The sequence below is a fragment of the Scleropages formosus genome, chromosome 9, assembly GCF_900964775.1.
Source record: "Scleropages formosus chromosome 9, fSclFor1.1, whole genome shotgun sequence".
NCBI classification, from domain to species: Eukaryota; Metazoa; Chordata; class Actinopteri; order Osteoglossiformes; family Osteoglossidae; genus Scleropages; species Scleropages formosus.
Window position 1 is genome coordinate 17,424,134 of NC_041814.1, and position 25,084 is coordinate 17,449,217.

Here is a 25,084-nt window from a genome sequence, read left to right on the forward strand (position 1 = left end):
CATTCTGTTTTTTTGTACTGCAAATTAAACGGTTTATTTCAGTAGCTAAATGTTTGTTTTATTTTTTTCTTTATAAATCATGATTCTGTTAGGTTTTACTTGTAATTATCTGTCGGGATTTCCCCTAACCAATTATTGTTAACCTAGTAATTAGAAAATATCTATGACCAGGCTATCAAAAGCACTTTTCACACAATAACCTTATGTTATTTGTGGAAAATCAATATCTGGATAACTTCCAAAATGAAGAATGCTTCAGTGTTTTTTTTTTTTTTTTTCCCTCATATTTTTTCCAAATTCCCTTTCTCCCAATTTTGTTGTGGTCAATTACCCAGTTCTTATGTCTCCCTTTCAAAGCATGACAACTTGCACTCCCGAGAGGTGAATTCAGGCAGACGACTCCTCCAGTGTAGGTGCTGTGAGCCTCCCACTTCTCTACACACTGTGGGCTGCAGGCCTTACTGGTCCATCTAACTTTGCTTGGAGGAGATCGCTGCTCACTTAATTCCCCCCGCAGCTCTGTGGGCACCCAGCTGACCATAGGTGGCGTTTTGTGCAGTGAGGGGAAGAGAACTGGGGGCTCTCACTGACCTTCCCGAGGGAACATGGGCTAGTTCGTGTTCTCTGGCCTTTCTTGCCCAGATGCCTCGTGGCACACTGGAATTTAACAATGCTAAAGTTATTAGCATTCTTTAAAATTATTAAACAGTGAAAAAAGTAAGGTAGACATCACCTATTTTAAGGTAGAATGGTTCTCTGGAAAATGTGTTTTTTGTGGTGCTCAAGAACTCTATATGCCTGATGTGCAGTTGAAAATAACTGCCTTTTTTTTTTTTTTTCCTTCTTTCTGAAAATGGATGTGCTTTTCATATTATTTTGAAGCTGGAAGGTGTTCAGCAAAGGTAATGAATTGAGTAGTCTTTTTGGGTTATTACACTAAGGAAGAGAAGGTTGATGTTCTTTAAACACAAGCTGATTTTATCTTAAATTATTATGTTATGGGAGGTATGCTGCAATGGGTCACTTAATCATTTAATAGTTCATGTTATACCCTCTCTGTTGTGTCATAGATACCAGTAACAGGATTCTTGAAGAGTACATTGAGGCAATTTTACTGTTGTTTACTGCATAATGTACCTTGTAAGTAACCCTTTGAGGACACCTGTAGCAAATGATGATAATGTTGTTATAGCAGTCTGTGTCATGGTGGTGGTTGAAGTTGTTCAGCTTAGGTTATTAATTAATGAATTAAAGTGCTTGGAATACTCAAATGGACTGTGCTTTCACAACAGCACTTCAAGAAGCAGAGGAGGCTCATTCCGGAGAGGACCGTGTGGAAGTACTTCGTTCAGCTGTGCAGTGCCCTCACACACATGCACTCCAGACGCGTCATGCACAGAGGTACCCCCCCACCCAGTCGACCACATCAGCAGATCATCTGCACCTGCACATGATCCCTTGCACATTGTCCATTGGCAGGATACTGAAGTGGAAGCGGGACAATGGAATGTGCATGTTTGGACCCGTAACTCAGAACCTCACTGCTTCTTATGGAAGGCCCGACCATCTCAAACATTTGTGGCTTCTTTAGCTCTGTTGTTGCAAAGTGGAAGATGCATTATCTAGGGTAGTCTTTAGGTTGTTGAATGTTTCTGGCGGATGGAGTTTTGAAGAGGGTGTTTGGAGTTAATAGACAAATATCAGTATCAGTGTTCTGAAATTTTTACATGTACAAAAGTAAAGTTATCACTCAGGAAATCTTTGTTTGAAATGTAGTGAAATTCTGCTTTGCAAGACATCAAATTGTTGTATTCTGCTCAGGTGGGGCAGCAGGTAGAATAGTGGTTACAGCCATTGTCTTTAGCCTTGGAGGCTGCAAGTTTGATGCTTGTCTCCTGCTGTAGTACCCTTGAGCAAGGTACTTAACCTGAAGTTGGTTCAGTTAAATGAAAAAAATTACCCAGCTGTGTAAATGGGTAAATCACAAATTAGTTTCACATTGTAAGTCGCACTGAAGAGAAGCATCAGCAGAATGAAAAACTAAATGAAATTGTGTGAACGTGGCTGCTCCACATGAAGAGGGTGTCGGTAGGCAGTTTTAGTTACACGTTTGGCTGGACATTGTGCATGACATCTACATGTGCTTACGCAGAGGGGACACAGCTGCTCCAGATGCGGGTTATCACCCCTCCCGCCAACAATCCCTTCGGTTTAGGATCACTGGCATGGCCAGCGCGGGTTATTAATTGTGAAAGTGCGTGTGGATCATTTCCTGTCCCAGTGGTCCATTGTTCTGTCCTGCTTAATGTCGTATGCGGAGTAAACCGCTCTAACAAGGCGTGAAACATCGGCCCAGAAGCTACGCTTCCAAACGTCAGCTTCCATTCCCTGGCAAGGTTACCGAATGAGGGTTGCCCACAGTGCAGAGCTGTTCACCGCTCCACCTTGACTCAAGTCACACTCACACTGTGTTGTAGCAACAAGGCTTATGGTTTATCACTTGGTGAGATGCTCAGCAAAACAACTCACCATGGCTAAGTTTCTCACACCCATTTCAAGTGGTTTCCCCTCCGTTTAGCATTGCAGCTCCTGGCAGTCAGTTTAACATTTACATTTAAGTACAGTTACTTTAATTACATTTATACATTGACATGTATTCATGTAGATGATGCTTTTCTGCAAAGTAATAATGTTATGCTGCTTGCAATGATTTACCCATTTATAGAGCAGGGTATACAATAAAAGCTCTAATATTAATATGAAATAATTACGACCAGTAAATTCTTTGTATGGAAACATCAGATTTTTTTTTTTTTTTTTTTTTTTTGCTCAGTTGAATTAATATGTCCATCACAGACCATCTGCGTTTTTCCAGCATGAGTGTTTTTATTTCATATGTATGTTATTTACATTTACATTTATTCATTTAACAGATGCTTTTTCCCAAAGCAAGACACATCTCAGAGAAAAAAATACAATGAGTGCGTTACATCAACAGAAGGAGAGATTTGGATGCAGACATGTGATTCTAGTTATGTTGTAGTTATGGTGCAGTTTAACAAATTCTTTCATTTGCTTAGAATCATTGACTTGCCAACACTTATTTGTGCCTTAAGAGCCATTTAGTGGTAGTTTTGCGCAGTTGCGGTGTTGCCCTTTGAATATTGAAACAGGTCCTTCTCTTTGCAGACATAAAACCAGCTAATGTGTTCATTACTGCCACTGGGGTAGTAAAACTGGGGGACCTGGGGCTGGGCCGCTTCTTCAGCTCCAAAACCACGGCAGCTCATTCCTTAGGTAAGCCTTTAAAGAACGGAACGCCACCAAAAAGCCCTTTAATTGCACATGAGCAGGATGTGTTTCATTATTTCATGGAGACCAGAACCATGTGTCTGTTATAAAAGCCTCCTGCAGCCCCTGGGCAATCCCTAAAAAGCGGCCCCGGGTCTCTGCGATTCATTGGGCAGTTATGGCTTTCCTGTTGCCTTCACTTCTGACCTTTTCACAGATGATGTCTGGAGGTAATAAGTCTGAATGTTGTTGCGCAAGAGGACTGTAAAATGGTGATCAGACAGTGATTAATGGCAACATCTATGCTGTTGGGGACCTGTAGTTTAGTAATACAATTTAGTATTGAAACAAAAAATACACCAGGATTTTGTTAGGTTTGGGAACTTTGTGTAGATTGAATGACGATCTGTGTGTATTTTGTTTGCAGTAACCTGTTGCTTGTAGAGAATTTATGATCTTTATTGGTTGATAATCATTTTGGTCTTTCATAACTTTGTTATGGTTGAATGTCAGTTTTTATTAATTTGATGGTCTTACAAATGTTCACTGTTGTAAAATAGTAAGAAACTCTAGTAAGGCATGTCTGAAACAATATTATGTGATCTTTAAATAATGAGTATGAAACAAGTAATGAAATGACTCGTAAAATTTCCAAATGTTTTATTAGCAAGGTTAAATCATTATAACGGCTGTGTTTATGCCAGCATAAAGGTGATGAACTCATAACTTTGGACACTCGGTAATCTTGAGGCAGGATATAGAAAAACTCAAGTATGAAGGATTAAGATAGTACAGATAACATTTATTTGATGACTTATTATCTGTTAACGTTTTCTTTTTAGTCAGACTGTTATCTAAAATTGGTGTAAATTTGAAGAGGCACTTAAAGGCTGATCCTGATACTTCATTAAAAAAGGAACCGCAGGAGAATCTTGATAATTGTGTATATCGTGTCATGTCGGAGTCTTTTCAGTTTTTGACTTGAATATGTTTTATTTTTTGTTAATAAGGGGTAAGTAACATTTTGAGATCAATCTGTGATATTAAATATGCTAGAGCCACTCTTTTTTACATGCTGTACTTGTGAGTCTCAAGGGGTCATGCACAACTGACACGGAGTTATGTGTCATTTGTCCATGTTGTCGATGTGCTGATGTTGCTGTTTAATAAATGTAAGAATGTTGTGAATTGTACCTGGAGTCCCATTCATCACTTGGCAGTAATGTGGTCCAGAATGAGCCTGGCTATCCGGTGTTCCTCAGCCGTGATTTTTCAACTCGCATGGCTGAAATATGAGTTTCTACATGGCAGGTTAAATTTACCCAGGGGCAAAGAGACCCCAAATCTGCCTTTCCCTTCGGGCGAGCAGACTAAAGCCTCTGCCTGTGGAAGGATGGGTGTGTGTGTGTGTGTGTGTGTGGGTGTCGGGCGGCAGGGGAGGGGGTGGGGGTAGGGGTAGGGGTAGGGGTAGGGGGGGCTGCTGGTTTGACAGTTTGGGCTGTAATGAGACAAACCTCCACAGTAGAACGCCGCGGTGTGCGCTTGATGGAGGTCTAGGAGGCGCCTCTGTGCGCCTGTCAATTCTCTGGCTCAGAAGCGGAGCCTCGGCCTTTTAACTCTGCCTTTCAGTGCCTCAGCCGCCTGCAGATACAAACACAGAAATCTTACTTATCTTTGCATTTTGAGCCAGGGGCTTCTTCCCCTTTAAATTAAGAAGGGAGGGGGGGGGAGTAAAGGAAAAAGATCAAAAGAAAGCCAGTATGAAAACGAGCAAAGGATTACAATGCGATGGTTGTTAATAATTGTTGCTTACATACATTCTGTGTTGTTCTAAATATAATAATGCTAATTGTGATCACCGTTTTCATCCTCGTCCTTCTCAAAAAAGTCCTTATATATGCACTCACATCACTAGTAGACTATGCAGTGGTGCCGATAATGTAAAATCCTACCATGTGCGGGGTGGGAGGGCAACTTGGGGTTTTAAGAGCAGAAATCTGCACTGATTGTACTGTGCTGGATTTGACATTTTACAAAGTATGTTTTTGTTCAAAATAAACAAACCGAAGAGGAATTGTGTATATTTTCTTAACATTTTTTCCCCCCTGAGATAATATATTACATGATTGTGGTAATAATTAAAATGAACCCCAACGTGTTTTTCAGTTTATTGTCATGAATAAATAATGTGTTTTTAATTTGGTATGCTGTTGGAATATTTTACCGTAGCTTTGTGTTTTCTGCAACTATTAACATAGTAGAAGATGGTTCGTTTTAATCATGTCATAATGGATGCTGGGGGACATTGTTCTTGCAGTAACATAGGAGACATTTTGCAAAAAAAGAAAATAGCTAACCTATTCAAGTTCCTGTATGATTTTATATCGTAGTTAAAATGTAGAGGTGCTTGAATGTCAGACTGGTAATGAGCTCTTTATCATCTGCTGGTTTCTTGTTGAAAGAATCCTAATTTTCTAAGTAAGGAAATGTGTCTTCAATAGACAGCAGTCAAATAAGAGTTGCCCTTTCTGTGAGAGAGCTGTGTGCAAAAGCTTGAGACGTGCAGTGTGCCATTGAGCCGACAGTGTCGGCACTCTTGTAGGTGTAAGCTGTGTGTTTTTCTGAATGGTAATCCTGCTCCACTTTGTTTGCCTCTTCTTATCGCCATATTGTTTGTCTTTGTGTGTGTTTGTGCTTGTGTGTGTGTTTTCCCCCTCTGCTGTCTTTGCTCTCGCCACCTGAGATTTTAGCATGCATTGAATCCAAGGAGTTGTACCAGGCTAAGCTTTGTAAATCGCGAGCATTTGTCTGTTTTTTTTTTTTTTTTTTTTTCCACCCCCCCCCCCCCCATCATCAATCTTTCACACTGCTACCATACCCCGCATGTACCTGAAGGCTTCCGTCAGCCGCTGCTAGGAATTACTTTTTTTGCTCTGGGTTGAAGCCGAAGCCTTCAGACTTGAGTGTTTTACCTGCCCCTGTGGGTTCAGTACAGCCGCCTGCTGCCTATTACTCACTGCCAATTACCTGCTCCCCGTCTTCAGGCCGAACCTCCTCTCAGTTCCCGTCGCGCCTTCCCCCCCCCTTGCTCCCCGGTAGATAACATACTCTTACAAACCAGGAGGAGACACGGTATAAAATCTGCCATTAGATCTCCAGTTTAATGAGTACTTTTGATACTTGGGCATATAAAAAGTACATACTCGTTCTGCTTGCTTTTCTAATACCAGTTTGGTGTTCACCACAGGGACTCCCGCATGCTGTCGATCAAGCATAAGCATTTAATCAAGCATTGTACATTAGTATGAAAAGCTGCTGTAGGAGCAGTGTATCTTGCCACGCCATGTGTGAAACATTTGGACCCGTTTCTTTAATGAACGACGGCAGTCATTAAACACATATTGTGCAATTATTACTCCTGTTAAGAACAATATGTCTGAAGTGAAATATCCAGAACATGCATTCATTTCGAAACAGGCACAATTTACCAAAGGCAGCCCAGTGCACCTTCGTGTGGCAGGAAGATGCTACTGCATCCTTGTGTGTGAGGGACTGGGAGTCATGGTGGTGCACAGAACTCTGGTTAATGCGCCTGTAGTTAACCAGTCCTTCTTATAGAAACAAAGGCTTCCACCACCTCACGTTGCACTTTATCCCTGCTTAATGATAAACACCGGTATAAAGAGGACAAGCAGGATATACAGGTACTACAGGTACATGCATAACAGGGATTTGTCTCGTTTCAGTATTTTAAATTGGTTGCCATTTTTTTGCAGTCCAAATTTTGCTGGAACTGCCATTAGAGAGTCTTATCAATACTATATTGATACTGCATTGGTTGATACTGTTTCATTTTGTGTATATAACTGTCAAAGAAATGCATCTGCTGTTCAGTGATGCTCTGCTGAATACCAGTTGTGATATTTGATTGTTCCACCAAAGCTTTTTTGTTTTGGCATGAGTGCTTGGACAGTGAGCTCCTTGCACCCTTTACTTGCATTAGCCTGTGGTTCTGCAAAGAGATTGACTGACAAAGCTTCTCCTTCTTGTTCCAGTGGGCACCCCTTATTACATGTCTCCCGAGAGGATACATGAAAACGGGTACAACTTCAAGTCTGACATCTGGTCGCTGGGCTGCTTGCTCTATGAGGTAAAGAAACACATCAGCCTAATCTTCTTGTTTCTCCCCCACGCAAATGACATTTAATTGTCATGTCACCGTACAGTTACATTATTTTGTTGAGTAAAATACTGTCAGTCTTGCAGTCTATTTCTTGTTTGTAAGGAAATTCAGATGATATGCATACAGTCATACAGCCATTATTCATATTGAGCAGTTTTGTTGAGAAATGATGCAGGTTGCTGAAATCACATTTTGAAAATCTGGAACAACCTGGAGCACAATAAAATATTTTTTCCTGTGATAATCTCATGGTGTTTGCAATAAGGGGGGTGCGGTGGCGCAGTGGGTTGGACTGCAGTCCTACTCTCCGGTGGGTCTGGGGTTCGAGTCCCGCTTGGGGTGCCTTGTGATGGACTGGCGTCCCATCCTGGGTGTGTCCCTTTCCCCCTCTGGCCTTACGCCCTGTGTTGCCGGGTAGGCTCCGGTTCCCTGTGACCCCGTAAGGGACAAGCGGTTCTGAAAATGTGTGTGTGTGTGTGTGTGTGTGTGTGTGTGTGTTTGCAATAATTTAGGTTCAAAGTTGTTCAAAGTACATTGCAATAGTGTTAAGGACAGTGACCACAGCAGCGATGGTTCTGTCTTTCCATCAATTTTTATTTATTTTGCTTTTTTTTCTTTTTTTTTTGAAAACAAGGCTTCAGAATAATTCTGTTTTCTCCTTTTCTAGAGTAACTGTTAAATGCATATATTCTTTTCTGCTTACTAATTGTAGATTTTTTTAAAAAATAATTATGAAAGTAAAATTTTGAGAATTAAAAAGGCACTTAAAGCTGAGTGTGCTTAGTGTTTCACAGAAAAGGCAGTGCCATTACTGTTCAGACATAGTTTCAAGACCTTAGCTTAAAACTCTGGTTTTTATGTTTGCTAGTTTACCCAATGAACATTTGACACATTTTTGTTCTGCATGTGCAGTGTAAATGTTTATATGAGTAAATGTAGTCAGTATGTGTCAGTGACCGAGGTCGTAGCTGCCGGGGTTATTTCTCATGGTTATAAAGGGGTGAAGAGGGCTGATGGGGCATTCGTTGGCTACTGTTGTATCCGCCTCCTCCAGAAACAGTTAACGCACTTTCAGCAGCAGCTACTTCCATTACACAGCTTCATAGCCCCTGTAATGACCAATCTACTTTTCGTCCCGTCAGTATTTCTCCGTTTCCTTTCTTGTGTGGGAGGTGTTGGTGCGCAGGAGATACCTTGACAAAATATGGAAACCTGACTCTTACGATACTGGGTACGAGTAGATTTTAAGTAACACATTTTAAACTGTGTATGGGCAACAAAAATACACTGGCCTCGCAACATGTGGCGTTATGAATTGCATGTGTAACGGTTATGGAATGGGCACTTTCCCTTTGAAGAAGCGGAGCTTTTATGATGTTGTGTTTATTCTTCCTCTGGTCAGTTAATTAACTGAGGTAAAGACTAATGAAAACTATCATGCTGTGAAAAATCACAGTGCTCAAATCAATGAAAACCTACAGTTAAAAGCCAACTTGTATACTGGCACAAAAACAAGCACGGACACACTGTTACTCCAGCACCCACTTTCCTTTTAAATCCTCTGAGTGATTATTCCTCTTTTCATTATTATTATTATTTTTTTTTTCTTTTGGCACAACTCACTAGTAACTACACCTCCCAAAGTGCCTCGGGCTGAAAAACAATGATCCGAGTTTATTGGTGCTCAGAGACCATAGATCTCAGTGCTAATTAGTCTCCCACAATGCACCAGTACAAGCCGCGTGCCTTGCGAGCAGTGGGAGTGGGTCAGACAAGCGTGCTGGAGATGTAAACTTGGGGCAGCTGTGGTCTCTGCAGAAGGGAGATGCTGCACCAGGGAAGACTGAGCGCCACCTTTGGGTGTGCGGTGTGGCTGTTCAGCTGTGCTCTCGCCGGTCAAACTGTCCCAAAGAAAGTGGCGCGAGGATTCTTAGCGCCAGGTAAAGTTGTGCTTAGGAAAGCTCCTTAGTTGTTTCACTTAAAGCAACTTATGAACTTGTTTTTATTTCTCTCATTTACATATGATATGTTTTTATGGAACAAATTTGATTTTAGAGCGGTTGCAGCGTAAAAAGTGTACTTAGAGTGCTCAGAGAGTCACATCAGCATCCTTTTGGTTAAAAGTCAAGTTATTAGATTTATATTGCATATGCATACAGTAAGAAGCCTTCTGTTTGATTGATTTTTTTCCTCATGACAGCTGCTTAATAACGCCACTATATAAACACTACTCATTTGTTTTTGTTATGTAAAACTGTACATTTGCTGTAGCAAATGAGTATATTTTTCAACTTAGCAGCAATTCAGTGCTCATACACTAGATGTTATTAAATAAACACACAGTGCAGTCGAAAATCCCTTTTTAATCACATGAATTGAAGCAGTTGTTATGAATGTCAGGAACCAAACCTTATGTACTATTTCAAAAAGCATTTTGATTTGAAGTTTGGTGAAAAAAGGAAGACTACATGGGCTTTGTGGATAAAAGAGGTTCAAACCTTTTTCAGAATTTGCGTTTTTTTACCGTTTAGGGTTTTATAATCTTGAAGAGCAGGTCATCCGGTGCTAACCAGATGGCAGCCAGCATGATGTGCAACTCACTACCTTTTTTCTCCCATGCAGATGGATAACCTCATGCTTTGAAGTCCTTTTAAACTCCTAATCCTAATAACTGTCTTTGGGGATGTTTGGAGATTTATACATGTATAAATCCTCGCATGATTATGTGTTTGGCAGCCCTACATTGCCTGTAGTGTTTACTGAATAGTTACTGAAGCTGCTGTGTTTCCCAAGAGTATAACAGTCATGCTTCTCCTGAGACTTGTGACTCTACCTTTGGTAATAATTTCATATCTTTAAACATTATCCTACACAAATTCACCTACTGTGATATCATAGAATCTGTCTTGTCGGTGTGTTATTCTTCCCATCAAGACCCTGTTTCCCGTATGAAATATTACAGCTAAAATTATCATTAGGCCATCATGTTTTCCCTGTATAGGCAATTTCTTTACATGGAAAAATGTGTGCCTTCATGGTTCTTGGTGAATTCTTCTTGAGACTTTTCCTCTTTCGGTGTGTGGAAATATCGACATTTTTCGTCTTCTTACATTGTTTGGCAGTAGTTTCCCCCCCCCCCCATGTAACATTTGTGCACATATGTAAAATTCACCCGGCGACTTGTCAAAACCAAAGACATAATGGCAGAAGTTGCATGATTGTCCAAGGACAAGTGTGAATCTGAAAAGCTTTTAACATAAGAGGCTACACACAGGGTACAACACTACGTTTAATGCCAAAAACCTGTTGTTAATGATGCGCCTGTGAAATTTGTGTAGCACATGGGGTAACTGTAATTTGTATAATGTGCTGTAATATTTATGAGAAAACACACTGAAGTTATAATTTTTTTTTAATACTAATAAGTATTAACAGCAATATTGTCTTATTTCAAGGCTGCACTGTGCCTAGTGGGACATATTTTCTTTGTTCACTGCATATTGCGAGCGCTTTTTATTTTGGATTGCAGCAGTTTTAATGAAGGAATCTAATTGGAAAAGGAGCACAGAAACCTTAGCAAGTTCATCAGTCACAACATGAAAAAACATGATTGAACATACACGAATCAGGAAACAAACAACTGAATTAGTGCGTACTGTAAACATAAAAGTACTGAATATTGCAGCTTGCGAAAGTTGAAATGGAAATGTGTGTGAGATTCTGTAGAGGTCAGACTGAAGACACAGGAAATTGATTATATTGAATGCACCGATTTTGTAGTTTTTAACTTTAATAGCGCTTGTTTACTAAGTGTGCATTTAATGTGCAGTACTACACAAGTGGACACATTTGGTTTACGTGTTTCGATGTAAATCAGATATGTCCACTTGTGTACTGCACATTAAATGCACACTTAGTGACATGTTTCTGTGTGTGATCAAAATTTAAACAGCACTGGTAATATAATAAAATTCATTACAGAACATGTACAGTGAGGTATTCATTGTATTTTCAGTATTTTTTTTTACCGTGCAATTTTTCAGAATCTTAATATGTAGAAATGTTGTAGGAGCCTACAATGGCAAGCATAATTTCACAAAGCTGTTTAGTTATGAGATTTGCACCATTTTCAAGTTCAGTTTCCAGTGGTTTTTATTTTCATTCCTCTATATAGCTTGTGTACAGTGGAACAAAATGTCGTTCTCTGGAGACCATGGTGCAACACAGAACAGTACACAGGACTAAATAAAGTGCAAGTACATTTTAGTGCCGATGCACAGAATTAAAAATTGAGAAAATTTCACGATAAACTTGTGTAATATTGGCATTTTATGCTTTCTGTGACTTTCCTGTGTCATTAGTTTTTTTTATTATTATTTCTGTATTTAATATACATGAAAGTTTATTGTTCCTAACAGTATGAGCACTTGAGATATCTTTTCCCCCTAGATGGTGCCTTTTTGTCAGATTGTGTCATCAAACAGTGACTTCTTAAGACTCAGGATTTGGATGTATTTTTAATCGAAGTCCCTCTTCACTGGAGAGTTCTCTTCTTAATTAATATATCATTACAGTAGGACATGAAGGCTCTATAGGATGAAATAATGATGGTTTCACACATTAGTATTTGAATTTCTGCCCTGCAGTTGATTACGACCTACACTTACTCTGGAGGAAAGGCTTGGAGTCCATGGCAAGCCCCTTTTTAATTGGCACGCTGCAGAAAGGGGAAGAAAAAGATCAATATTAATTAAGTTAATGACACGCTTCTCTCTTTTACACAAGACCTTTACTCGGGCAGGAACACGGTTACACGTGAGCTGTGTTGTCGGGAACAGCGGTTGCCAGACATTGGGTGGTAGGGTTCTGTGAAGAAGGGGAGGGTCCCACCACCAGTCCCCCGCCGTCGTCCCCCCCTCTCCCCACACAGACAGCCGGTGCACGCGCTGGGGACAGCCCAGGAATATTAATGAGAGAGAGCTAGGGCCTTGGAGGTCAGGGAGCAAGTCAATCATTTTCGCCCGACGCTCTCGGTGCGGAGACTCAAATTAGCCTGGAAGACTCAGCTGGCGGGAGAGCGGGCCGAGCAGCTGTCAGGGGCAGCGGCGTCAGGCACTAATGAACCAGATGAATAGTGCAAAAACTCCAAAATAAAAACAGGACAGTTGACATTTTTCATCTGTCAAAGCCGAAGATGCGTGGAAATACAGCGGTCTTTCTTTAAAGTCTTTGCAAGGTGCATTGCGGTCTTTCATCTAGAGGAGAATGTGCTATACGGCCTTAAACCTCCCATGCACCGACATAGCAGATACATTTAAATTTAGCCTGAAGTACGGAGCACATCATTTATACAGGATAACTGTATGCAAGAATACAGGTGCATTTCCAATAACAAGATGTTTTACTGAAAGCCAATAATTTTGCGTGACAGCAGAAACATGTTGTATAAATCAGCGCATTACATTTTCTTCCCAGAAGGGGATCAGTTCTGTTTATTGCTGGCCCAAGCCCGCTGTACTCCCTCTATAACGTTTTTTTTTCTCTCTTTGTGAAGAGTGATTGTCTTCTCCACTGTCGACTGCAGTGGCTTTAATCCATTCTCTCACACACAATTACTGTCACACAGCAGCGGTCCATTAACTGATGAGAGAATAATGACCTTGTCCGAGGTTCCCTGAAAAAGACTCGAATCTGTCAAGGAGGATCACATTAAGATGCCATTGTCTTGAGTCGTTCCCCCCCCCCGTATGACAATTTATTACTTTATCTGTAATCAGTTTGATTGTGTTGGACAGAGTATTTCCAGGAATATATCTCTATCACTTTTCTTATTTATTATGTTTTTTGCTAACCAGACAGTTTTATTTCAGCTCAGTTATCAGTTATATTTTCATGTACCTTGTAGCTTTATCTTTTTTTTTTTTTTTTTATTAAATTCTTCTTCCTGATAGTTGTTTTCACCATTGGATATTGTAGTGGAACAGTCAGTGTTAAGTGTTTTTTCCCCAAAACTGTTTCCCCTCCTGGTGTGTGACCTTGCAACTTTCCCAGATGTCCAGTTCCTTAACCACCTGATGCCTTTGTGTTTTGAGTTTTGTCTTCGTCTTCGTGTTTCCTGACTAGCATTACAGAAGTATGAAAATACAGTAAGTGCTGTATGTTTTGCGAGCGCGTACGAACTAGAGTGAGAGGCTTTTGAAGAAAACTGTGACAAGCAGATGGTTGCCTTAAGGTGAGGCGCATTCATTTTTGCCTTCTCAAAAGCCAGAGCGTGGTATTATTAGTCGGTGTCTCGCAGAACGTAGCGCGCTCTGAAGTCGGGGGATTGGAAGTTATGCTTCCTCGCAGTCGGAAGTGGGAGGGGTTTGTGGGGGAGGACGTGTCGGCGGCGCTGTGACAGTTAGCCGCGTGACTGCTGCTGACAGATGAGGAGCACGTCGAGGCCCTTGCATGGAGAGCTAAGGGCGGACGAAGGGGGTGGTTTTCCCTGGCCCTGTGCTACTTGTCTGGAGAGTGAACGTTATTAGCTCCCGCGGAAAGGGGTGATGGACTCCGGGCGAGAAGCTCAGAACACTGATCTGCTTCGGTGGCCCCTGCTAGTCCCACACCAGGCTTTGGCAACAAGGTTCCTGTCTGTCTTGCTCCGCCACACAAGACTGTATGACCTGGCCTTGCTGTCCTCACTCATGCTTTGTGGCTGAATGTGTGCTTCTGTGTGTGCCCTGTCTGTTTATTTCCATCTGTGAAATCCCAGAATTGCCTTAAGATGCTCCCTAAATGAGCACTGAAGATCATAACAGAGGTTTATTTTAAAAAAAAAAAAAAAAAAAAAAGATCCTTTATGTGGTCATTAATATGTAGTAGTGTTAGAAATTCAAGCCATCCATGTCGTTTAGGCTAAAGACACACCTGTAGTGTTTCCGTTTCAGGCAAACTGGTGACTATGAATTGCCCGTAGTGTGTGTGTGTGTGTGTGTGTGTGTGTGTGTGTGTGTGTGTGTGAGAGAGAGAGAGAGCGTGCGTGTGAAATCCTTCAAAGTGCTAGCCTTTTTGGACGGGGATGCTCCAAGGCAGGCAGGAATGCAAGGATTTTTTCAGAGTACATTTTGCCTGGTACTTTGTGAGCTTTGTACAAATGGAAGTGCCAAGATGGCATACAGCATACTTTTTGCAGCCCCCTTTCAACGCTGCCATTGTGTTAAGGGATAAAATGGATGGTGGATACAGACTGAGAATGTCGGCACCTTCTTACAAACGTGTGAAATCCATACGATCCACAGCCTGATTACATTGGTAACATTTTTTTCCTTTTAGACTTACAATGTACATATTAGGAAATAATTATACAGTTAACTAGGTGCTATGTTCTTCCTGTTCTCATAGAGTAAATAGTAAAAATTTCCTTAAGCAACAGCAGGTGGTGTAGTGGTTCTAAATTACTTGGTTGTTTAAATGGGTAAGTAACTCTAAGACGCTTTTACCACGGTAAGGAGAAAAGGATAAATAATGTAAACAAGTGACTTCTCCCCACACCACGCTTTACAGATGCCCTTTATTTTCGTTTTAAGGCAATTTTTCCTTTTTTTTTTTAAGTGAAATATCTGTTTTAGCAACTTGTTAAGTTAACTAACAGCTACTGTTTCATGAGGACTTCAGCTGGGAGATACAGAATATAGAGTAGAATGGGCAGCACAGTGGCACAGCAGGTGTCTCACAGCTCTGGGTGCTGTCGGTTTGGACATATTCTTTAATGTGTGTGTGTGTGTGTGTGTGTGTGTGTGTGTGTGTGTGTGTGTGTGTGTGAGTATTTTTGTACTCAGGTGTATCCTGCCTCCCGGACTGGAAAAATGAACCTTTATCATTAATGCATGTGTATGTCTGTCTCGCTCTCCATCGCACTATATATATATTATATATATATGTATATATATATATGTGTGTGTGTGTGTGTGTGTGTGTACACACACACACACACACACACACACACACACACATTTTCAGAACCGCTTGTCCCATACGGGGTCACGGGGAACCGGAGCCTACCCGACAACACAGGGCGTAAGGCGGGAGAGAGGGAGGGGACACACCCAGGACGGGACGCCAGTCCGTCGCAAGGCACCCCCAGCGGGACTTGAACCCCAGACCCACCGGAGAGCAGGACTGCGGTCCAACCCACTGCGCCACCGCGCCCCTCCTCCCACACACACACACATATATATGTAAAATCTCCTCCACAAGTATGACTGAGGGTCGCGACATTATTACTGTGCTCACAGCACCACTAGTGCATGTAACTCTTTCATGTCTTGCCATGGTCATGGTACTGTGTGCGTTTGTATCAAACAACACAAGAAGGTGTGTGATTCATCATGTTTGCTTGGAGATTTCAGCCGCTTAGTTAAACATCGGCAATTTCGGAACATCTGGAGTCAGTCTGACACCTAGCATAACGCCTGTCTCTGCTAATCCATGATCCAGTAGCTTCAGCTCGGCTGGTTCGCGAGGCTCGCTGATCTCCCCCTGGATGTTGACGCTTTCACGCATTCTGTGTGAAAGTCAGTTGACACGTGAACAAAAAATGGATGTACTCTTATTTTATCTGGTGGTGTGATTGTTTTTCCCCCAAAAAATGATAAAAACAATCTAAAAAGCTTCTTGGAACGGGGTGATTACTACACAGGTTATACTGAGATATTCAATGAGTAACTGAGGTAAAAATGTGAAAACGTACCTCTGACGTCTGGCTGGACAGTCGCTGAGTGTAACTCATGGAACAAACAGCATTTAGACAATCGCCTTGCAATCAGAAGATCCTTTGTTCATATCCCTACTGTGTCTGTAGTACCTTTGATCGAGGTACTTGCCCTGATTTATTACAGTTAAAATTACCTAGCTATGTAAATGGATAAATCATTGTAAGCTTAGTGCAGTAACTTTATATTCAAGTCCCTTTGAGAAAAACATGAGCTAAATAAGATTAGTCAAACTGTTTTCTCAGGCACTAATCTTAAATGTGCAAGGACTTAATACAGTTAAAATACTGCATGCACAGTCATTAAAAGGTATATCTGAAATGTTTCTATTCTTTCTGTTGTATCCAGACTGGGAATAGATTATGTGGTTATCATCCAAAGGGCTTCTCTTTTCTGGAAGGGAGCAGTTGTTCTCTTATAGTTTCTCTTCAAATTAACAGTAGAACAGCACTGAGTCCCAGCAATATAGAGACAGAAAAAATACACACAAAAATTGCAAATACAATTCACAATGATGACTGTAATTTTCTGTGAGAAATACTAATGTTTGTTCATGTAACGTGCTTTTTCTGTGTGAGCGGTCATTATTTTGTCTACTTTTCTCCCCTTCGCCCATGTGAACACTTGTGCTGACACTAATAAACATCTCAGTTAAGACAGTAGAAACAAGTGGTCCTTGTTCTGGTTTCACTAAGCAGTGTACAGAATGAACTTGTGAAGTAGAAAAGGAGCTTGTTGCCAGAGGAAGAGGGCAAAGATGGGCACATTGACACAGTGCCTATAATACTGCTTTTTGATCTTAACTTGACTGCGGATCTTTGCTGGGCGAGCTGTCAATATCACGATCGTTTCGAAAAGGGACCTGGTGAACAAACACACATTGCTGCGCAGTGGGATGCAGCAGGAGTCCAACTCACTCACTCACTCACTCACTCACACACACACACTGTCTGAAACCGCTTGTCCGGAGCGGGGTTGCCGTGACACGGAGCCTCACCTGGTAACACGGGGCGCAAGGCTGGAAGGCAGAGGACACACTCAGGACGGGAGGCCAGTCCGTCGCAAGGCATCCCAAGCAGGACTTGAACCCCAGACCCGCCAGAGAGCGGGACCCGGCCAAACCCGCTGCACCACCACATCCCCCAGGAGTCTAACTGTAATCCCCTAATCCAGCTGTAATTAGTTATTTGCCTCTATGTCTCTGTCCTGGACTACAGGGTCATACATGGTGATATGGTGTTTTATCTGGTATATTTTGGAGTTTTGTTCATTTTGTGCTCTGTTCTTTTTCTTGTCAGATGGCAGCCCTCCAGAGCCCCTTCTACGGAGATAAAATGAACCTGTACTCTCTGTGTAAGAAGATAGAGCAGTGTGACTACCCTCCCTTGCCGTCGGATCACTACTCTGAAGAGGTGGCTATTTCTCACTTCCCTGTCCTCCGCCCATAGCCCTGCCCCCCAGTCCCCCGGTTTCAGCTGTCCCCCTTCACTGGGATCTGGTGTGGATGGTACAGTAGCTACTTCTCGCTGTCAGGCAGTGGCACTTTGTTGCTTTGGTGAAAGCGCAAGACATTCACCGTGCCCTGCTTCCACTTCCCCTGTGACTCTCTCACCGTCAACTCAGAACACTGTTTCCTGATTGGCCATTGTCTGCCTCATGCATAACTCACAGAAAGGATGAAGAAGAGAAAGTGCTGGTCTGTTGTGGCAGAAATTTAGGCTGCATATAATGTTCATATAACGTATAGCATACAGTGCACAGTTGGTTCTATATGTTCTTAAATTTAGACTAACTTAGAATTCTATCTTTCCATCTCTGAACTGCAAGCCTTTGTTTTAGATTGTTCCATAAAATTTCGGTGGCCATAAGGTAAGTATTAACATATTGCACAAATATTTATCCAATATTGGGTAAAACAAATTGATAGATTTAAACACATGCAGCTCTTTATCACTGGACACACATGAATTTGAACGTTTCACGATTTCAGAAAACGTGTCCGAATGACCTGTCTCACAAGGTTATGAAACTATTTCAGTATGGTGTGGTCTTTCCATAGTACTTAACTGTTGAATTGTTTGCAGGCATTACCCTACTTTTTCACTGGTATAAAATAAAATGATCTTATGGGAATTGAGTTAATTGTAACACTAAGGTAGGAAATGTGCTTCATTTTTCAGACTGGTAAAGTCTGGAATCTAACAGATCACAAAATACAAACAGTTTCCGTGGAGATATTTTGTGTCTCTCAGTATGTGGTGTGAATATGTGTTTTTGTATTGAGAATAGAAAAACCTGAAACAAAGTAGATGGTGTAATTGCTCCAGTGTGGAGACCTTTAGGAATTAGATGGTTTAAAAGTGCTAATTGCTCCTCCTGTAGTCAGTGTCAGACTTCTCCTTACATGTAAGGCCAAGAGATTTCCTGTGTATCCATTCTGTTTGCGAGGCCTGCAACTACACGTTTGGTGTAAACAATGCCTCTGAAAAATGGCAAAAAAATGTCAGTTGCTGATCTTTGTTGTGTCATTTAATGTCTCCCTGGAATTCCCATGCCGAAGCCCCCCATTCAAACCCCGTCCACAGAACGCATGAATATTTCACGTATCTGTGTCTTCATCCCCTATTCTTCTTGACTAATTTTTGCAGACTGTCTGCATTTGCATTTCACATGCCGGCTGATTAGGAGATGCTGGGGCAGTGGGGACTAGGCAGGTGGTTTCCATGGCGACGCTGTGCAAGATTTTAATGATGATGCTGCTGGCAGTGGGGCTTGAATCAGGCTACCTGCACCACTGTTCCAATAAGCTGCTCCGGTACATTACAATCTGAATTTTAACGGACATAGAGAGACCCTGCTAAGACGGGAACTGTGGGAACTTGGGGAGCAGTGCACATTTTCCTGTTGATAGGTACTTGAAGGATTGTTTAAAATTATGTTTATCTTTCACTTTTTGAGTAACTGTGCCATAAAATTGGATACCTGGAGGAATTATTTCAACTTGCAAATCATTTCAGGATATTCAGTTAAATTTTGATTTCTCATTTTAGAACTGAAAGTGATGTGATTAGATCATCTTGGTCTGGAAGTATTGCTAATGAGCAGTTTTGGCTTTTTTTCTCCCTTTCTTTCTGTCTTTGCTAGCTGAGAAAGTTAGTGGACATGTGCATCAACCCTGACCCCGAGAAGAGGCCTGACATCACTTACGTGTACGACATTGCCAAGCAGATGCTGGAGATGACACACACCAACTAGGCTTCCAAAAGAAGAGGCTCCAAGTTGTAACACGTGTTTTTATCATATGTTTAATTTATCACTTTCGCTGAATAACATGCTCCCAATATGAAGATACAGGAGAAATAAAGTTAAGTGCTTCTCCTTAGTTATTTTCCCGTTGAAGTCATAGTCATTTGCTCTAATTGGTACGTTAAGGGGATTGTGCTGAAATGGTGCTTAAATAGCAAACAGATGTAGTTCTATAGCTACTGTCCTATAATGTTAAAGCACCACCCACTGGTTAAGGCATGTTCCCCTCAGTATTATTGAGTAGCTAGCACAATTCTGTCAATTTTGTTATTCGTAAATGTAGTTTACACCAAGTTGCCTCTGAAAATGAATCATGTTTACAGAACAGTCATGAAAATATTACAAATAAAATGTTGTACCGATGAACATTTTGTACTTAAGACGTGATCATGGTCCTCTGCCAATTGCTTAAATTTGAATGAATGTATTCATATTTATCTTTGAAGTTGTCACGTGTTGAACAATATACAGTACAATTAATGAAGAGCACAGTCCTTGTTAAGATCTGTTCAGTAAACATATCTTACCTCAGTGCCTTCCTAGATTGTATTCTTTAAATAAATTACTCTATGACAAATGTAATGCAAAAACCTGTTTATTCTTTAAATATTGATATTGTTTATTATGAGATGAAAGTAAACATACACAGTAAAGGTAATAAAGCATTTGTGGACTTGATGTGTCTCTCAAATGTATCAGATTTCTGTTTGGAACCATGGCTTGTTTGCTTTTCCATCTATTGGTTCTGACTACTGATGCTTCACCTTGTGAGCAGAGAGACTGACATTTTCACCATTTGCTTATTAAGTTTGGCAAAGTTTGTTTCTGCTTTTGTGTACCCTTCCCAGGAGTTGTGACCCTAATAATCTATGTGAACCTTTCTCCACTTCAATAGTGCGACGCCCCTTTCGGGTGTGATCGATTGGCCTCCTCTTGTGCGTTAACCATTTTTACGTGAGGACAAACATCACCAATGTGGAGAGCCTTTGCATACTGTTGGACGTGGAATCCTGAGATTTGTCTGAATTTGTCTTGATTTGCTACTACTTTAATCTTGAAAATGACTTTTTTTTTTTTTTTTTTTTTTTTTTTAATAAAGTGAGTTGTTTTGATAAACACATGGAAGCAAAAAAAAAAAAGGAAAAGCAGCTGCTCTGTGTGTAGCTCGTTGCGAGTTTCAATTAGCTCAGCGTTGCCTGCGGTATTGGTAATCTTCCGAAAGATTGCTCTTCACGCACCAGTCTTGTCAAACAAGAGTTGTGCATTTGTAACTGAAGACTCCTACTTTTCAAGAATATTTGCATAAACATGGAGGCTTATAACAAGTAATTGTTTTCCCGTGAGAAGATGCCACAGATTAAATAAATAAGTACAGCACCTTGGCTGGTACATGGCAAAGGTCATGATTACCAGTGTTCCCTAATTAGATTGCACAAGGAAGAACATTTCCTGCCCTTTTTGTGATGCTCTTTTCGTATTTGCTATTAAATAAAAAAACTAATTGTCTGAGGAGGAAGCTGTCTGTATTAGAACATTAAAACCTATTGCAAAATGAGGCCTTTCAGCCTGCTTTGTTCATTTAGGTATTTAATAATGTCATGTTACTCTTACTTTTATTGCACTTCATGAATATATATATATTTTTTTGTAGATACTGAGCTTTTATTACCTAGTGAGTAGATACTAATCTTAAATGGTATGCTTTCGTGGTTTGCTTCCTGGTATATTATTGTTAATACTTGTCTACTTGCTCATGTTGTACATCCTTATAAATAAACATTCTTAAACCATCGACCAACTTACCAAGTGTATTATAAGCGGTAACCATCAGGTACTTCTGATGTGTTTGTGTCGTGCTGAGTGTATTCAAGTGCATATGCTCAGTTACTGTGTTTATATCACTTGTGTAATGTGTTTTCACGGAGTAGTCAGTAGTGGTTTCATTCTGTCTAGATGTGCCTTATTTTACTGTGAACCACCAAAGATGTAACAGCTCACATCAATAGGTTTCCTTCTCATTTTGGCACAAACAACATTGCTTCCTGTTAAGATGTTTCTTACACCCTCATATTAACACATTTTTTGTTCATATGCTCATACTGTTAAAGAACCATGTCTGTTCAGGGGAAATTTTAAAAGGGGCGACTCTGTCTTTGCAGCGATCGATGAATGCAAGACTCCACAACGCTGCTGTGACATATAATCGCTTTGCAAATTTCGAATGGCACTTGAATAACTGCCGAACGCGTGGAGTGACTTTGACACCTAGGAGGGCATGGTCAAAATGTGCTTCAGTACTACCTCAGTTAAGCTTTCGGTGTGGGGCACCATTGGCTTTTGTTGTACTCTTTAATTTAGCATTCTGTGGATAATTTCCCATACTTACCTTCTGTTTATAGCAGCTTGCCAAAAAAAACAAGAAACTTGAAAATTACTTAAATTACTTGTTTTTCTACAGTTTGAATGCCGCAACACATTTGCTGTTTGATTCTATTTGCTTCTTTCTTGCGGATTCATTTTTAATGGAGCAGATAACATTTCTAAAGTGGTGTCAATTTTACTTTTGCACCTTAAATTTATCTCCTCTATGTGTGGTTGCATAGTTGTACAGATGCAGAAGTCCATCTAGTGGCAAAATAAAATCATTACATTTATAGAAGTCTGCGGAGCAGCACTGTCCTCCTCCTGAAAACAGACTTTTATAATTGCCGCTAAAGGCTACTAGAAATTGGAAAACAAAATTCTGAATCAACAAAGTTCATCTTTTTGCTCTTTCAAATATGAGCTGATATTTGCAGTTAGTTGGTGTGTTTTGATCACCGAATTCCATAGAGTGCCTATTTATGAATACATAGTGAGAAGCGCTCGGATATATATGCGCTCTTCAGGAGCGTATAGTCAAATGCGCCTTGCTTCTGCAGACGACATAAACAGGAATTTGTGAGAAGTGTTTCTTTCCCACATATTTTCCCCTGTGGAAACGAAACAAAAAAAAAAAAAAATCCTTTCAGTTTTGAAGAATATAGCGTTGAAAGGTTCGCCTTCTCAAGCAGGAAACACGAGCAGCGCGCGGCACACGCTGAAAGAGCTCGTGGCACTTTGTTGGCAACTAAAAACCTCAAACATATTAGTTTTGGTTTAGGAAAGGAGTGCCGAGGGACAGTGTTAGCATCAAGTATTTATCCCTTCTGTTTATTTTTTGAGCGCTGCGGTTATGAGAGGAAATCCTGGGCTTCCAAAATGTAAAAAATAATACAAACGGAGCGTAGCGAGCCTGTAGTGACTTAGTGAGACGAGGCCTCGCTGACGAGACTCGGAGCTTTCTGTCGATTCCGCCGGCCCGCGTTGGCGACGCTCTGAGACGTGGATGTAAATGAAGTTTTTAACGGTGTATTTACTGAGCTGACAGCTATAGCGTGATCCCTCTTACTGACGTGCCGTTTGAGAGACGCGTCGCACCAGCCCCGGGCTCTAGTTTTACACTTAATCATGTGCAAAGTGCTCTCAATTTAGTGCTTTCCCCCATGTCTTTGTGCACGTAGTAGTGCGTGCTTCTCATATTTGACGCAAACACGAGCGCTTGGTAAAACGCTGAGTGCGGAGGCGGTGAGAGGGCAAGAGGCCGAGGGCCAGCTGCGCGCTGCGGCACCGTCGCGTCGGGTCCTGCGGATCGGAGACGTCCCTGGAGCGCCGGGCTGCCGACGGGAGCGCTTTCCTGCTGCAACGTTGACGGCGACCCAGTGCGGGGGTCCACTTTTACTGGGGGCATCGACGCTGCGGCAGAGATCTGTCCCCCAGCTGGCTCCTCCGCGTCCCATCCCGGTGACCATCCACCCCCCCGCTGAAGAAAGAGCATTGGGTTATTATAGATAATATATAGATATACTGTATATTTCAGATGCGAATAACGTTGACATATATTTGCTTGCGCTTTAGCGAGGTGCGGCAATAACTTAAACCTGCGTACTACGTATGAACATTTCACACTTGACCAGCTACTGCTTTGAAATGTTATCGCAGAGCAGAAATGGAAACGCGGGGTCCGCGGTGCATTCTGGATGGAGGGCCTTTCGTCCCTTTAATCTGCGGTTCCCGCCGTTCGAGGGAAAAGCGGTGATTTCTACCGATTGACGAACAAGCTGTTGCATTGAAATATGAGATGACGTCGCTTTGGAGAGAAGCGTCTGCTAAATGAATGAATGAATGTAAATGTAATTATCAGTTTTAAACATACTGTACAATATAGTCAAGTCTGTACATCAAATTAAACCCATTGACATCATGGAGTTTGTGTTTAGCATTAACTTCCAAATACTGTGTAATAAAGGGGTTTTGTCATCTTGTTGATTGATTTCAATGTAAAATGGGAATTTTATGCACACATTATAGTCTATTTCCTTCCCAAGTAATCTCACGGGATCTTCTCATTCTTTGGCTAGACTTGGATTAGTCAATGACAGGTAAGTAAAATTCTGAAATAATAACTAGATAATGACCCCAGACATATGCTTTCTAATCGTTTTCTAGTTTCTCATTATAAGTAAAACGCTTGCTCATTTTTTCTTTTTTTATTATATAATTTGAGTTTTGTTTTTACATTTTTTTTGCTGTGTGTTGTACAACTTTATTTTAAAAATTAGCGCTTATCAAGAGACCTGGTTTCGAATGATGGGTTGAATCAGCCACACTGTATCTGTCCTTATAAGTGGAACAGTGGTTAAAGCCAAATTCCACGGTGTATTCTGGCAAATGCCTGCGATTCCTGTCCTCTCCTCCACCGGAGCTGCTGCTCTTCCCTTCCTGTATGAACGACGTGCGCCATTAAACTGTCCATCGCTGTAGAAACGAAATGCATTTTCACTCTAGAAGCCGCGCACATCGGCGAGCGTTCTCGGTGGAGCTCTGCTGGAGGAAGATGCCAGACGTCGCCCGTGACAGGCGGTAAGCCGACGGTACGAAGGTGGGCGCAGTCTAGATTTAAGGCCGGCTACTCTGGCAGAAGTGAAACTACAAAGCAGCTTGACCCCTGGAATCGGGAGGAACACCTTGTTTACCGTGATAAGTGACAAGCCCGGGAGAGCAGAGTGTGTCAGACATCAGAGCCTCCCAGCGGCTCGGGCTCCGACTGATCGTAGGCCTGCTGCCGGCGCGCTCCTGCACGTCGCCGCTGTTTCGTGTGAAAATGCCTCAATTGCTCCGGCATTTTAGCGGCTAATTAACTGAAATAAGGAACGTATAGAAATAATATAATCTTAAGCGCGTGGATTTGAATGCCACTGTCGCTAGTTTACCCTGAATAGCTCCAATAAAGATAATCCAGCTGTGAAAACGGCTAAATAAAAGAAATTGTAAATAGCTAGAAAATATAGGGAGACAACACGCTTTTAAAGGTATCGGCTAAATTAGTAGTATTTTAACAAATAAGTAAAGTAACAAATCGTATTTTCTACGAGATGTACGTCGCTTTGGAGAAAAGCGACTGCTAAATGAATAAATGTAAATGTGATAAATAACGGTAAATGATGACTAGAAGCCCTCTGTCACCTGGCCG

At 41.3% G+C, this 25,084-nt stretch overlaps 1 protein-coding gene across 1 annotated transcript in view; it reads left to right on the top strand.

Annotated features, from left to right (window-relative positions):
- The window catches only part of LOC108935306 (serine/threonine-protein kinase Nek7), a 44,463-nt gene extending 24,377 nt beyond the window's left edge, over positions 1–20,086 (top strand). The window contains exons 6-10 of the mRNA XM_018753810.2: positions 1,293–1,401; positions 3,190–3,297; positions 7,347–7,441; positions 17,526–17,639; positions 19,372–20,086. Coding sequence (XP_018609326.1) covers positions 1,293–1,401; positions 3,190–3,297; positions 7,347–7,441; positions 17,526–17,639; positions 19,372–19,482 — 537 coding nt within the window. The 3' untranslated portion in view covers positions 19,483–20,086. The remainder of the gene's footprint in view (positions 1–1,292; positions 1,402–3,189; positions 3,298–7,346; positions 7,442–17,525; positions 17,640–19,371) is intronic.
- The last annotated feature ends 4,998 nt before the right edge of the window (positions 20,087–25,084 follow it).